Raw genomic sequence first — 17,106 nt, 5'->3', positions numbered from 1 at the left:
ACACTGCATTAGTTTAAGTATTTTGACTGTGATAATGGGAAAACAGTAAAAGAACACAGAATAGACTTTCTATTTTTACTACTCTTTGAATGTTTATTTCTCTTAATCTATAAAAAAATGCAGCTACTGTTTAAATATGATGTGAAAGTATTTGAATCTGTTTAGAAACATACCAGTAGTGTATTCCAGCATTTTAAACAAACAAGACAACAAACACCCCAGATTTTTTCAAACGTTTGGTCCTTTACATGTCATCAAAACTTCCCCACCAAATTCTTCCATATCTTAAACTTAATTTCAGCAACTAATTATACCTATTTATTTATTTCAGTGTATTAACTATGTTATAACTTCCAACGTTTTCCTTTAACAGTTTCTTTACCTTGTATTCTAATAAGTTTCTTCTAGTTAGTTTTTGTCTATTTAATTTAATAACCTATTAAGTGCTTTGCTAGGTTCATTATTATCTGTGACACTGTATCTAAATCTTGCTCTCTTACCTGTATCATATCTTCTTCATTTTGCCATTTAAAACTACCTTCAGTGTCAGTCATACAGAGATCATAAATAACACTGTATTTGTTTCCTCTACTTATAAGACCCTATGGTAAGCCAAGTAGCCATACAAATGAAAAAAAAAACTATGTTTAATGAATAGTAAGAGCTTATTTTTTCAATCTCTAATAACAAAAAAGTTTTGAAAATACTGTTCAACATTCTTTCTACTCTGCCAAACAAAACCTCTGATTATTAAGTACTAGCAAATATTTTTATTTCAAACATTACATAAAAAGCAATGAGATACAATACAAAAACTGTATTCTTTCTCTAATTATTACACATTACACACATGCATTTATTACTTACATTTTCACCATGTCAGTCTTTATTATTTCTCCAGTATCTTTCTCACAGCTAATAATTAAAATACTGTAATGTTTATGAAAAGAGTACTGCTTAACCTCATTGAAAAGAGAAACGTTCTAATATTCATTCAATAATATCTAATAAAATTAAAGATATTAATGTTTGTTTTCAATATTAAATCCTTTCTAACTATGTTCATCAGAGATGTAAGGAAGGTGCAGGTAAGTGTAGCAGTTGTCCCAGGCACAAAATAATAAGGGGCAGCAAAGTGACCAAAATAGCTTTCTAAGACCTTGACAAAAGGGGCACAAATATAATGACCAGCCTTGAGCATTTATATTTTCTAGCTATGATTCCATTGTTAATTATAATCTTATCAAAAGTGAGCATGTAGAATCAATACCCTCTTGTTAACTAAACTTGAGTTCTACCTAAGTCAGCCATCTTTGTTGTAGGATTACTTAAATGTTCATTTTCTTCTAATATTTTTTAAGCCATTATGAAAAATGTTACCAGCAACTGAAAACTGATTTATTTATTCTCTCTTACCCCTGGCAAAGAAATCTGATGCACACCTTCAGTAACAGCAATAAACTCTAGACCTTTCTCTTCTTCTGTAACCAGTTTGTTTTTTTGCCATCTGAAAAATATGATACAATCTCAAAACACATTCTGAAACTAATATCTTAATCACTCACATTATTGGACCCCAACAAACATATCCAAAAAAATAAAAAAACCTTAATCTAATTTATAACACAGCATACATTTTGTAAAAACCAACACCACAGGCACGTATAAACATTTTTCTAAATCTTCCCCCAAAAAACTAAAAACTCCATCTGTTTGCCATAATACTAACCAGTTTAGCAATTCTATCAAAGACATGATTTTACAAGTTTATAATTAAACAAAGCTAAAAAAGATATGTAAGAAGCCTATTGTATTGCTGCTCTGAATACTATACTACAACCAATAGTTAATCATGAATAATCAATTTCTCTGGCTAGATTACTTTCACATTTAGTGAAAGCAATAACTCACATTTAACAAGTTTATGTTTTATTGATGCAATAATGATAGCACAGCATTTGGTGTCTTATAAGAAAAGAAATTAATATTGGAGTGATAATACAATTCAATTAGTGTATAGTCTCCACAATGGGTTTAAAATCTTTAAAATAAACAACAGATGAGTAGCTTAGTCCTGTCTTGGAAAACTAACTGTAATGAAATTATTTCAAGGCATACCTTAATATATGTCCAGCTAACAAACTTTTTTTTTAAAATTGCAAATAACTGTTGTTTGGTTTGAATTTTGTATAAAGCTCCATGAGAGCTATCCACACTAACCGTCTCTAATTTAGCAGTGATAGACTAGAGTGAAGGCAGCTAGTCAAGTATTGGCTTACTCTTTTATTAATAGCAAGAATAATGGCCATATTGTAATGTCCCTGTAGCTTAAAGGGCAAGTGTATTTGGTGAAATGAGGATTTAAACTCTTAGACTGTGAGTGAAGCTCCCTAACCATTAGACTCCAAAGGAAACAAGAAATTACCTACCTAGTTATAATTACAAATATATAATGATTTGGTCCCCAGCATGGTAAGGCTCCTTTCCCTTTTAGTCCAGTTCTTCCAAGTGGATTTCTAAAATGCATATAAACGATAATAAACATAACATTTAAAGCTAATTTTAATAAAGCAACTAGAATAGTGATCTAGGATACACAATATATAATAGATGTGAAACTTGTGAGGAACCATGGACAAACTATGCAGCTAAATTTATATTTTATACATATTCAAGATAATATTTATAATACAAATAAATTTACATTTAACTTACTCTTTACGTCTACATTCTGCTGTGTAGCTAATTCTTATGTCTTGTACAATATTATCCTTATATTCTACTAGAAACCTAAAATGATATACGGCACAGTACCCCATATAATCTACAAAGAAGCTAAAGCTAGATTAATATATTCTACTAAACATCTAAGCTTCATTTAGCATCTTCATACCATAAATATACTGTATGGAGTAAACTTCAACTATGTATATACATTTTGTGGGTAATTCTACTACTAAGCTCAAACTATGTTCAATTACTCTTACACCAAAATTAATACTCACACAGGAAGCCCCTCTCCATCTAACTTGTACTCCAATGTTGTCTTGTCATCACCTAGAATCCACGATCGCCTATCAACAAGAGAACCATCTGCAGTAGTCGATAAAGAATTCCATTTTAAAACAGGAGTGGCACCTTTGGTTTTGATCAGACTACTCCATATTGTTGAAAAGAATAAAAACATATAATTTAATCATACTTTAGATATTTTATAAAATTTAGATTTATGTTTTTAAGTCCAGTTTAATATCTTAGAGTCATGTGTAAACTATTTAAATGTACACCTATAAAGTCTGTCTTGTTCAGAAAATAATGGTAAAGTACATATATATATATATATATATATACACACACACACACACACATATATATACACAGAACACAAACCTAAACGGTGAAGTTATTTATAACAGATGCCTTCTCAAATAAATGAAGTTAAAAGGCTAAATGCTAAAACAATATATTAACAACAGCCAATAATCAATGTTATAGCAACATATGTAAATACCAGATGTCTTCCCAGTGGCACAGAGATATAATGTTAAAAACTTTGTTTCAATACCTATGGGAGGCACAGTACAAATAGCCAACTGTGTGGTTTTGTGCTTAATAATAAAACAACAACAAAGGACCATTTCATTCTGTCATAAGGTCTCTTTTTTAAAAACAAAAGCACCCTGACTTTGTTTGATACATGAAACATTTTAAAAAGCTTTAGAAAACAAAACCTACATTCATATTAAAGCTGGAGAAAAAGTTACTGTAACATTGTTAACATGTAGTTGATACTAATAGAAACATTCCAAAGACAACTGAAATCAATTTAAGTATTGTTTTGTGAAGATTTCTGTTTGTCTTTAGTTCTGCAAAAACAACAACTTAAGAGCCATCCCTAATTTCAAAGTGACAGACTAGGGGAAAGGTATCTAGTTTATGCTACCCACCACTTGGACCACTTTTTACTAACAAATAACAGGATTGATCATCACATTATAATACCCTTATGGCTGAAAGAATGAACATGTTCAGGGATAAGATTCAAATCTTCGACCCTGAGGCATGACGTGCCTTCAAAGTAATATTTAGAAATTAAACTTTGTAGTATAGTCACTTTTATCCCAACCTGTATGAGATTTGAAAATGTAGTCAGACGTTTTAAGTACTACTGACCTAAGACAGACTTGTTTTTTACACTCACAAACAAATATACGATTTTGTTTGGTAAGTATTTTGATCAGACAGATCTGGAGTTATAGCAAAGTATCATGTTGATACTGGGTGACTTTAAAACAGATTATTGTATGAGTACAAGTACTTAATGGGCTCCATAAGTTTTTTATAGGAACTACATGAATGTCTTTGTTACTTTTAAGTAACATTCAAAAGTACTGAAAAAAATGTTAGAATTTCAATATTACAATTTTAAAAGCAATAGCCAGAAGAATACTATTTTTAAAAATTAATTCTGAAGACTTAGTTACATCAAACTATTTTCAAAACATGTGTTGTGTTTCTCAACTTTATAGTTTAAAAAAATGGAACAACTTGATTAGAAACTCACAATAATACATCTTCATCAACAAATGGCTGAAGAAAAACTGGAAATTCAGAACAATGACGGGTGTAAATAACAGGTTCATATTCCACCCACAAAACCTCCCATGGCACATATCTATCTGGAACTGGAAATCGTTGGACCATAGTTCCTGGGTATGGACTTTTTCGAGCAAGAGTATGAAAGGAGATTTGGTGCACAGAAACTTTGTAAGAGAATAAACTATATTCAAATTTATATTTTACAAATAACAGTAACACTAGTAAAGATCCTGAAGTAAGCAAACCAAACACCACATTAGAAAAACTTTATGTAATACCTTTTTATCCATTATCCAGTATTTTCTAACAATATAGATATTTTTTATGCTATCAAGAAATATACTTACAGAAAGAGATATGATAATAACAAAAAAAAAACAGCCACAAAACAAAATTGAAGCCATCATAACTAAGAAAAGGATCTGTATGTGTGTTTGTTGAATTTTGTACAAAGCTACTTGATGGTTATTTGGATTAACCATCTCTAATTTACAAACAATAGACTAGAGGGATTTGAACATTACCCACTACCACCTTTTGAGCTATGCTTTACCAATAAATAGTGCAGTGGTAGTTAGCCACCCTCTTTTTTTTTTAATACAGTTTTAAAAAACATTTTTGAAAATGTGTTAAATGTGCAAACCCCCACCTAAATGCACCACTCTAGTAGCATTGACTGTGACATTATAATGCCTCCATAGCTGACAGAGCAAGCACACTTGATAATTGAACTTGAACCAATGACCCACAGACTGCAAATCAAGTGCACTAACTATCAGGCCATGCCAGGTCACATAAAAAAGTAGTTCTATGATTTTATTCTTGTCCCAATAATTATCTTACATTGTCTTCTACCACATGTAACTTGTACACACGTTTTAGTAATGGTTTATTACTGGCTAAAATGCTGAATTGTTTTTTTCAACATTGTGTAAACTTTTGCTTTTTGGTGATTAATTTTCACAATAAAATATTTTAAAAACTCTCAAGATATATTTTTAAGCTTAAAAAATTGAGAAAAAAGAAAAGTTTTGAAAAAATCCTATAATTTCTTCATTGCTAAGGAGTGGTATTTCCAATGTACATGGAACCTTATGTAAAAGAGGGAATAATCATATAAATGAGAGACTCTGAGGTTTAAGCTTAATCATTCAGGAATTAGAATACTAAACAGAGATGAAACAGCCAGAATGTTTTTAAGAAATTAGTAAGTGTTGTAAAAAACAATTTAATACTTTTGTGAAATAGCTAAAAGATTATTAATTTACATAATTGTCAATTTATGGAATATTTATTTTTTAAGTGTATGTAACACATAAAATATCACTAAATTTAATAGTCAAAACTAATCACTATAATTAGTTTTATCAAAAATGGATGCAATATGATTATTTCAAACAGATTAGGCTCAAAAATTAGCTGCACATTAATGTAAGCATATGGATCAGACTAACTGGTAGAGTGTATTCTACGAAAGTGACTGATATATATATATGCCTTTAAGTATTTGATCTACTTTGTATATGAACATTTTGTAAAAGTTCTTTTAGTTGACTATTCTTTTCAAACTGTTGATTTTTATAACTCTATTAATTCATTTACTTCAAGTCACAGAATTCTGAAAATAAAAAATACACAACACAATTATTTAAAGATAAAAGTACTAACTGCTAAGCAAATTAACATATACAAGATACAAAAAAAATCATTCAAGCAATTAGATTATTGTAACCTTTGTTTGTTTGCCATCCCTAATTTTACAGTGTAAGACTAGAAAAAAGGTAGCTAGTCATCACCACCCATTGCCAACTCTTGGGCTATTCTTTTACCAATGAATAGAGGGATTGACCATCACATTATAATGCTCCCACAGCTAAAAGGACGAGCATGTTTGGTGCGACGGGGATTCAAACCCACAACCCTCAGATTACAAGTCTTGTACCCTTTTCTTCATGTTAACGAGTTTTGGTTGATTACTAGAAAGTGCATTATCTATTATATTATACAATGCATAATTTCCTACCTTCCTTCTGTGACATGTTTGTAAGGTCTTCTACAAAAACTTGAGCTTGGTTCATAATTCTGTCTAGATGGCTTATTAAACCTTTGAATTGTACCATCAGATTTTTCTCATGGTCAATATCTTCAGCTATTGTTGTTAAGCTGATGAGATAATAGATAAAATCATATTGGTTTTTCTAACAGCAAAGCTATACTGGGATATCTGCTGTGTCCATTACAGAAAATTAACCCTTGACTTTAGTATTTTAAGTCCACAGACTTACTGCTGTTCCATCAGGGGACAAAATTAGATTAACAGTCAGTTGTTAGAAGTTGTGACCATAATTTGCACATAAAATAGAATTTCTTTGCACATGCAAAGTAAATTTAGAAATTGTATTTTATTTCATGTATTAAAAAAATCTACAACCATGTAGTTCAGTTTCCATTAATACAATGTTTAAACAAGTAAATAAATTAAAAACTTTAATCTTCAAAAAATACTACAATACTTGATTTTGCAACAGCAAAATTGCATGCTTCCTATGTCTCAAGTTTCTTTTCTAAGTATAGCACATCTAATATGTTATTTATGCTTTAATAGTTACCCAAGGAGTATAAAACCCCAAGGGTCAGATATTTAAATCAAAACTATTAAATAAAATTAACATATCACATGATCGTTGTCAAATTATTCACACATCAAAACATTTCAAAATTCAGTTAATAATTCCTAGCACTCATCACACAGTATCAGATAATATCATAACACATATTAACTTTAGTATCAGATAAAAATTACACTTAGACACTCAACTTAACATAATCATGTTAAGTGAGAAAACAATGCAAACTATAGTTAAAGAAACAAGGTGAAAAGAAAGATAATTAGATTACCCCAACAAAATTATTTGTCTAAAAATAAAGCATACATTATCTTTGTACAACAGCCAGAATATACATACTTTTAAACCTTAATCAGATGTTTTATAATTTCATGTTTTACTTAATTTCTAATGAAACAAAATCATTATACTGCAGTAGCAAACTGTATTTATAGCTGGTATTAAGCTTTATCCAAATTATAATTGATTAAAGTGAAATGAAGTCATTTTTCACAACATATAATTAATTATATATTTTACATCTGAAAGTACTAAAGATACTATTTAGCTGAGGTACTTAGATGGGTGAAATGATCCTGTTTTTGATAAAACAAATCTCCATGTAAACTTATATAATGACAAAGCAAAAAATAAATTCCAATACTCAGTGCTGATACAATTTCACCTGTGACTACAATTGTGATTAACCATTTTCCAAAATAAGTTCCAGTACTTAATATTGACAGAATTTCACCTGTGACTACAATTGTGATTAACCATTTTCAAAAATAAGTTCCAGTACTTAATATTGACAGAATTTCACCTGTGTCTACAATTGTGATTAACCATTTTCAAAAATAAGTTCCAGTACAGAATTTCACCTGTGACTACAATTGTTATTAACCATTTTCAAAAATAAGTTCCAGTACTTAATATTGACAGAATTTCACCCTGATTATAATTATGCTTTGCCATCTTAAAAAACAAGCTCCAATAGTTAGTATCAACAAAATTTCATCCTTAACATACAAAAAAAGAAAGATATTAACAATTATTCTAATAACAGCATTCTACTGTTTAATCCCAGTTATCCTAACGAGTTCTGATTTTGTGTGTAATGCACCTTTGGCAAAGGATATGATGTGGATGAAAGACTATTATGCCCCATTTCTCGGGAAAAATCCTATCATACCAAATAAAGGATGCACTGTTTGAAAATACAAGCAACCTAGTAGTATCAGTTTAAAAAAAAGATATTCATACCTTAGTAATTGTTATTCTAACAAAAGATTTATTTTTTGAGATATAAATAAGATGTGTTATCAATATTACTATATATCATCCTATATTGTTTATATCTTATGAACCATCAAGTTCTTAAGTCATCTGTTCTGACCAAATATTGATTCCACTAGTTAACTGAACTACCAGAACTGAGCTACTAGTTCAAGCCAAAAACTCTACACATAACTGTCTTTCACAACAACTTATGGCAAATAAAAATAAAATATTGAACTTTCTTACTTTCTTCAGTTTTCAAATTTTAGACCTAATTTAAAAGTTTTGAATGATAACACATATCTAAGATATATACATACACAAACACGTAAAAAACAAAGTCAAAATATCTTTAAAATAAAACCATAGTTTGGTCACAAAAATCATACTTGATTACTTGGACCTAAAAACTATCAGTAACAGTATCATTTCTAATATCTTAAGTCACTCATATTTACACAGCAGATCAAAAGATATTGTTCCAAGAATAGCTAAATCTAACATTTTCATTTATTCTACTTACACTTTCTATCATTTAAATACAACGAGTTAATTCTATCACTTTTTATATAATACAAAAAAGTTAACCAAATGTTATTTTGAATAATTTGTTGATGCTAACAGAGTGGCATGTTGTAGCAGATGTTAGCTATGGCTGCACTGATTATAGATTAAGGACATAAAAACAGGTTAAAGCAAATTTGTGACAGTTGAAAACTCAGCATTAAATTGCTATCATCAACCCCAATCGACTCCATAACAAGCTGTTAAATTTCTCAATTCAACTCCAGTATTATTATTTGCCACTGACCTGTTCTACTGTGACCAATGCTTAAAATGGGTCAGTAGGTGTCAGTACACATCACTATCATCTTTAAGTTCCACTGGTACTTCTCATCATAACCAGAAATATGTACCAGAACTTTCACATATTTTTTTCCCTTTCAAGTACTGAAGCATTAGTGTATAGCAGAGGATTTGTGGATAACTTGTTAAGATATTTTTTGACCTAAGATGGGCATTGTCATTCTTAACAAAAGGCTTTTTACAATAAAAATTGAATTGTTGGGTAATAATACATACCAATGGCTCTCAGGATTTGTAAGACCAGTAATGAAAGTAATAGTTCCAAGTTCTTATAAAGTGTGATTAACCTTCAGTGTTTGTTATCATATTAAATAAATCATCTTACAGTTGAACTTGTTTCTTTGATAAATCATCCCCTCTTACACTTTCTTCTTCACGTTTGCAGTACTCTTGAACTAAATGTTTCCAGTAGTTGTAGTCTTCTTCATGAAGGTATCCACCAATATTTTCATCGAATAAACTTCCATCCTTCATCTAGAAACCATATTTATATATCAACTGTATATCAACATATTTTACCTTATATATGAAAAAATAATAGACATAACAACATAAAGGCAATTTTGAAAATTACTTGAACTGTATTCTTTCAAATACAACATGAACAAGTCCTTCCTATGTTAATTTACTGAAAACAAAGATGTATACCTAATGGTTATTATTACTAATTTCAGTTGTCAACATTATAACACATATCTGTGTATTTATATACATATTTTGCATGAGATGTTATATTGTACAGTTGGGTGAGTGTTAAAATGGCCACAACAGATTAATCAGTTTATATTGCATGTTGTTGTTGTTCTTACCATGCACTCACATCATTTTATAGACTAATAAACCATCAAAACTCAATCAATTTGATCAAATAAATTTGGAGTCATTTAATATATATTTTAAAAAATAATGTTAACTAGTTTTTATCAATGCTGAATTCTAACAAATTATTTTCCAAACCTACTGTTCTATTTACACAAATATTTGTTCACACGTTAACATATAAATTGATTATTCATTAATTTCTTGTAGTACTGATATTAAGTTATTATGTATAAGATCACCTTAAAAATCTTACATATTTTTTAGAGGTCTTCCGACATTTCACACAGCATAGTCCATACATCCAGTTAACAATTCCAATTAAATAACTGAAAATACTCAAAGGAGCAGGAAGTCGAAGACGGTTTGCAAAATCAACAATTAACTGATATCTTTGAAATTTCCAGACAGCAACTGTTTTGCTATCTATCTTAGATGCCCTAGCACTGAAAATTCACCAAACATATTTTAGTATTAGTGGGGAAGGTAATGAAATCTGTGTATAATTTATTTTAACAAAAAGCAACATGACCTAACAGGTGACTAACAACAATTTATTGATGTTAGAATTCGAGACATAGAAATTGTTCAAGTATGTTTAAGTCCATAGGAAAGAAAAATTATGGTCAAAACCTAATGACCTTTCTCCCTTTCACCACGACATGGCTTTAAAAAGTTTGTTACCTGTGTTATTGGGAATACTTAAAAGGTTTGTGGTATTCCAACACAGTATATCTTCAACTTCTCTCATTAAGCTACTGCACAGTTTTGGTTAGAAACAGCACAAGGCAATGATATTAATTCAAAATGTCCTCCTAATTTTATATAACTAATACAATATATTTCATTTAAAAAGATAAGTAACAAAGGTCATTATTTTACTGTACATATGTCAATAAAAAAAACCTTAATAACAGACTATATCTTATAATGTGAGTGGTTCATTTGAGTGAAATAAGTATATTAAATTATGAATAAAGTAATACACATCAATGTTACAACAATGAGAAAAAACAGTTAAAAAAAACTACACTGTTTCTGAATGTGAGCTTCCAGGTGGGTTCTTTGTCAAGTTGATCAAACAGTAAGTGACTGCCATTATTTTGGTTTAATTAGAAGTTATAAAATCAACCGAAAAATAAGTTTTCTTAATTAATAACATATCATCAGCACTGTTGATAAGTTAGAGGAATTAGTCATAAAAAAACTTGAAAATAATTTACACACAAAACCTACGTGAAAGTGGCATATAGGATTGTGAGAAGGATCATCTTCAACAGAACAAAGTACTGAATAGAGAAAATGTATGGCCAAACTCCAGTTGTAGGACACGTGTAATCTTTGTCTAAACATATGTGGAAAATAATTAGCATTTGACACAAAATGAAAGAAGCAACATATATTTATTCTTCAAAAGTTTACAAGTCATCACTATTCATATTACACACTACCTAGAAACCTTATAAGCTCTAGTTGTGAACTACCTATTACTACACCTTACAACAATATCTTGTTTACAAAACATACATCATTTGATTTTTGACAGATTGTTGAATAATTTCCCTTCAAAGCAAAACACTACCACTAGATCATCATATGATAATACTATATAACACAAATTTTGTTCCTGGATAGTATGTGTTATTTCTTAATTGCTCATGTTGTAAAAGTACAGAAAATGACCATTATTCCCTTCAAACTTTGTTTTTGTGACCTGGATAATGAAATTTAGAAATTAACCTATTTTCTATGTAAAAACGGGTAAATTTGCACATTTTCATTTACATAAGGTCTGAATAAAACAACATATGAATCAAGATTTACATGTGTTTATACTAAAGTTATACAAAAATGCTTAGAAGTGAGTAGTTTTTCGAGATTTGCAACTGTAATGTGAATCACTTTCATGTATTAACCCCCAAAATAGTCTCCCATCATGTTTTTCTCATATGCTCTCAGGTTACAAAAGCAAAGTCTGAAGAGAAAAATAGTTTTTTTCCATTCACTTTAGGCATGAGCAATTGGGAAATAACACTTTCTGCTCAGGAACAAGAAAAAGTAAAAATTTTGTTATGTACTGTAATCTTCTGAATATCAGATCACAATGAAATGCATGCTTTATCAGCAAATTATTTCACTACACATTTAAACTGAAAATTTGTTTAACATCAGAAAACGTTTTTATTTCACTGAGACCTCAAAATGAAATTTAATAGAAATAAGACAAAAAACTGTTAAAAGCTAGACTAATATATCTACATTTAAAAAAACAGACAGCTCATAGTTGAAACACAATCACAGAATACTGACTAAAATCCTTGTACACAGAATAAGTATTAGAAATATAATAATGTATCCCAACATCTTGACATCATTCCAAGTTGACCCTAACCCTTGGGTTATCAAACATAACCTCCTGGTAACCTATCTTCTGGTACATTTGTTATAAAAACATTAACAACTTTATATTTAAAGTTATTATTAAATGTTTACAATGAATGACTATACTACTAATAGAATGGCAATAAGCAACCAATTTAGCATACAAGTTACAGATATATGTATTTATATATATGCATGTATAACATTCAAAAACAAACATTATTGTACTACATATTAAAACTGTTATTGTATCCTCTTTGAAAATAATAATATAGGGAGAGTTTAGGTTCAAGCATCAATGTAATGGGGTATAGATATGCCTAAACCTTAGGTGTATGTATCTGCTTTTATAAAGATTTATTAAAGGTATAAAGACAGTAAACTACATAAACCAAATTCTATACATTTAAAGCACAATACAAGTAATATGTTAAGATGTTACCCAACAAAATGTTTAGAAGCTAATTAATATATAATCTTTAAATAAAACACTCATCTCTGATAGTTTATGGTTTTAGAAAATATCTGTATACTAGATTGGCTTAAGAGAACCTCTTTCGAGGAGATCTAGTGAATTAAGTAAATCATAATAAGTTATAAAGTATTATTGTTTAGAAAATAAATACGTGAGACCTTTTACACAATATTTAATAAAATCAAGGTAACTGATGTAAGATTTACTGTACATACAGAGGTTATTCTTAAACAAGTTAATGTTAAAAAGACACAATTATTTGTTCTTTTTTAAAAATAATTGTGTTTTTAACACTGAACATTACCCAAGTGCCAATAAATTTTTAAAAAGTTTACATTAAGTTAAAGTGCTTGCAAAACAAGTTAAAAGAAAAAATAAACTACACAATAACGAGAGTACTTTAGTCTTTAATATCTTCTTTAACACTGGATATAACTAGAAACCTGTTTAAATTAATTTTTTCCTGCTATTCATCCAGACTTTCAGTGATTTTTATAATTTACATGTTTAAGGTTGTTAATGGAACTGAAACTGTCAATTGATGTTTTTTTTTTCTTTATACTTTAATGATGAGAATGGTAAGATACAAGAACAAAAACATAAATTCTGACAGGGTAGAAGCTGCTTTCCTAAGACAGTTTTATTTGTCAAAAAGGGTGACTGGCCTTTGGAATGGGTTGCTCTAAGATGTGGCAAACACAAAACATTTAAAAGAATTTATGAAAAGGTTTAGTAAATATCTGAATGATGAGGGACAAACTTAGTTTTCTGTGTGTTTTTGTTAGTTTTTTTTTTAATTTAGTAGATATTCTATTTGGATTAATAATCCGTTGTTTTCCTTAAATTTTATGCCATTTTAAATTACAGTATTTAGAATCAATAAGTTTTCTTTTAAGATTGAAAGATGGCTTAATACAAATTGAAAAAAAATGAACTTAGTACTTTAATGATCGGTTAAATAAAATTATTATGAACAAACTTGCTCAAATTTTCAACAGCTCAATACATACACAAAATAATTAATATTATATACAAGTTAATTTCTTAATTTAAAAGTAAATATTAAAATAACACATCCAAATATAGATTTTATTGAGTCACATGGCATGTTGAATGCAGCACTGTTTAAAATTAGATATTTATGATGTCAAACTACTAAGACTATAACTATACACAAATTATGAACTCATATTACTAATATTATCAAACTAGAATATAAAATTAGAACCTCATATTTTTTAATGAGCTGAGATATGGCTTATATACTGAATCAAACACAGTGCCCTATTCACCTATTTCTATTCTTGAAAACAGTTCCTTATATGCACTTACTTCAATATATGACATGTGAATAATCAATCAACAGATTAAAAAGTCCCTAGCATAATTTCCTGCCATTTTAATCTTTGAAAAGTGTTCCATGTTCTTTCAATGCAGCAAGATTTCAGTGAGGTAGGTTGTGTCTTTATTATGCTTGAAGTTTCATATTTTTTAAAATCTTAGTTACTAGGCTTAATAAATTATAATGGAATTCTATGGTATCAGTGTAGTTATTTATGACTGGTTGGTTATTCAACTATATATATATATAAAGCTTTTTAAACAATTTTGTTTCATATCCTCCATGTCCAAAATTTTAAAAGGCTTAGTTGATTTATTGTTTTTATATAAAAAAGAAGAAAGAAGTTTAACAGTTTATTTCTAAATAGTAATAACCTATAAACACATATATAATGTATAATAATTGAAATGAAACTGTATATTACAAAATACTAGTCCACTAAAACAGTCAAATGGGAAGTCTAGGGGTCAGTTTTATGTTACTGGATACATAACATAATTGCACACGCACTGCATCAATGCCAATTATGTAATGTTGGCTATGCACGACTGGAACATGATTATAATAAAAAAATAGTAAATATATATCGTTATCAGACTTAAGCTACTCAGACTAAATATTTGTATTTTCATGTTATAATATGTCATCATTAAGGAGTGAAAAAAATGATAATTTATATTTATTTCCTTATTTTTTTTATGACGGTTACAGGTTGGTCAAGTGACAGACCCTACATAGTTAGAGTACTGAGAATAACAAAGTATACAGTCTTACTGAAAACAAGCATTTCAAATGTGTTTAGTAGGTTTTAGATGTTTACATGAATAATATCTGAGATTTTTGGAATGAAGAATTTTTTTTAAATCATTATATGAAATCTCTTTGCACTCAGACTAGTAACAAAACAGACTTGATAACAAATTTTTAATTAAAATACTTCATTATAAATCTGGTTTTTGATATACAAAAAGCTTGTTATTTTTACTAAACGTCTACCAAATTTTATGAAGATACAAACGCTGTATTAAAGGTTATATTGCAAATACTTAACATATGCAAATGTGTAGACAAGCTCACGTATATCATACCAATCCCATTGTGAAAGTGTTAATTTACTAAGTCTAAATGAACACAATTAGCAATTTCATGTTTAACTTGTGTCGAATTTTGATGGAATTGCTGATCTCTTGATATAACTCTTCTTAAAGCTAAATTTACTTTTATAACCAATATTTTTAAGCAACTTGAAGAAAGTATTCAAGATAATTATTTTAGATTATATTGTATCAGGAAGCACTTATATAAATAACTATATTTTAAGAATAATAATAAGATAAAAAAACAATGATGGGATACTTACAGTTACCAACATAACATGAGTGAGTGGTTTTCTGGTAAATTCTTAATGTTTGGCATCTCTCCTGGTCTATATTCATCACAAAAACAACATATTAATCACAGAATTTATTAATCAGTATTTAGATACTAACATTCGTTAATGTTTCACTTCATTTCTGAGAGTTAGAAAGTATGTACGTATGCATAATCTATTTAATGTCACATACATAAAAAAACGACTATAACAATTTACCACACATTTAGTACATGTTTAATAAATATATGTATCAGTTAAAACTTTGTTTTACCAAAGTGCAGTAAACTTACTCACAATTAAACAATATTATTATAATATATACTATATTAGATAAATTAACACCATTCTTAAAACATAACCATTTTAAATCACATTTAGACTAAAACCTCATCTATTTCCTCGGGCCTGTTAAATGTATACAATGAAAGCACCATAACAGAACTAAAGATATCTGTAAACATGTACATTTGAATACCAGTTTTCAGATTAAAAATTGCATATCAATGTTTAAATCATACTTTTTAATACCAAACTCTGTACAATAAATAGAAAAAAAAATTAAATTTTAATGGAAAGTAAGGATTGTTAGCTATTTATAGCATTACTATAAAAAGTTTACAAATCAAAATAAATGCTGCACAGTTAAAATGATAATAGTTGGTTAGATTTTAAAGCAATTTTCAATTTCTACTTTGGTTGGCAAATTTAGACTGCTTCATTTAGTTATATAGCCCCCTGTGGCACAATGGTATGTCTGCACACTCACACCACTAGAAACCAGGTTTTGACACTCATAGTTGGCAGATCACAGATAGTCCATTGTGTAGCTTTGTGCTTAATTTCAAACAAACAGTTTAGGCATATGAGTCACAACAGATTTTTGGTTCATGAATGTTTTGAATAACTGTCAATCACTTCTATTAAATACTACCATACTTGAAATACATTAACATATTTTTAAATATAAAGGAATAAAGATACATACAAATGCTCGTGAATTAATATCACAAACGTCTCTCTAAAAAAATCAGTGATTATCTTAAAATTTTATTTCATAAATGTAAAACAAAAAGTTACCTTCTAAATCTTCAACTGGTGCTAAAAATATAGAGAACCAAGCTCTGTGAAATGTTCGCCTGAAAAGTTCACTGCTTAATGGGTAGTCTGGGTAAATGACAGCATGTATTACCACTCCACAGCTAATAATCACAAGTATGGCCATTCGCATGAAGTTTACAAAGTCCACAGTTACCTAAAATGGGGTTTGACACAAATGAATATTTTAAAGTAAAAAAAACAAACTATTCCAGATAAACAACTTTAGATATAAATGTGAGTGGATATAATTTTTATTTGATATATT

At 28.9% G+C, this 17,106-nt stretch overlaps 1 protein-coding gene across 1 annotated transcript in view; it reads right to left on the bottom strand.

Moving 5' to 3' along the window:
• The window catches only part of LOC143243571 (transient receptor potential cation channel subfamily M member-like 2), a 57,646-nt gene that overhangs the window by 5,893 nt on the left and 34,647 nt on the right, over positions 1-17,106 (bottom strand). Inside the window, exons 18-28 of the mRNA XM_076487283.1 lie at positions 16,821-16,995; positions 15,729-15,794; positions 11,406-11,514; positions 10,426-10,615; positions 9,676-9,824; positions 6,623-6,762; positions 4,565-4,763; positions 3,006-3,155; positions 2,430-2,516; positions 1,417-1,507; positions 501-602 (exon numbers count right to left, since the gene is read on the bottom strand). Coding sequence (XP_076343398.1) covers positions 501-602; positions 1,417-1,507; positions 2,430-2,516; positions 3,006-3,155; positions 4,565-4,763; positions 6,623-6,762; positions 9,676-9,824; positions 10,426-10,615; positions 11,406-11,514; positions 15,729-15,794; positions 16,821-16,995 — 1,458 coding nt within the window. The remainder of the gene's footprint in view (positions 1-500; positions 603-1,416; positions 1,508-2,429; positions 2,517-3,005; positions 3,156-4,564; positions 4,764-6,622; positions 6,763-9,675; positions 9,825-10,425; positions 10,616-11,405; positions 11,515-15,728; positions 15,795-16,820; positions 16,996-17,106) is intronic.

The sequence above is a fragment of the Tachypleus tridentatus genome, chromosome 2 (genome assembly GCF_004210375.1).
Source record: "Tachypleus tridentatus isolate NWPU-2018 chromosome 2, ASM421037v1, whole genome shotgun sequence".
In the NCBI taxonomy this organism is placed as follows: Eukaryota; Metazoa; Arthropoda; class Merostomata; order Xiphosura; family Limulidae; genus Tachypleus; species Tachypleus tridentatus.
Note: the sequence above shows the minus strand (reverse complement) of the source record. Positions and strands in the feature narration are given on the sequence as shown.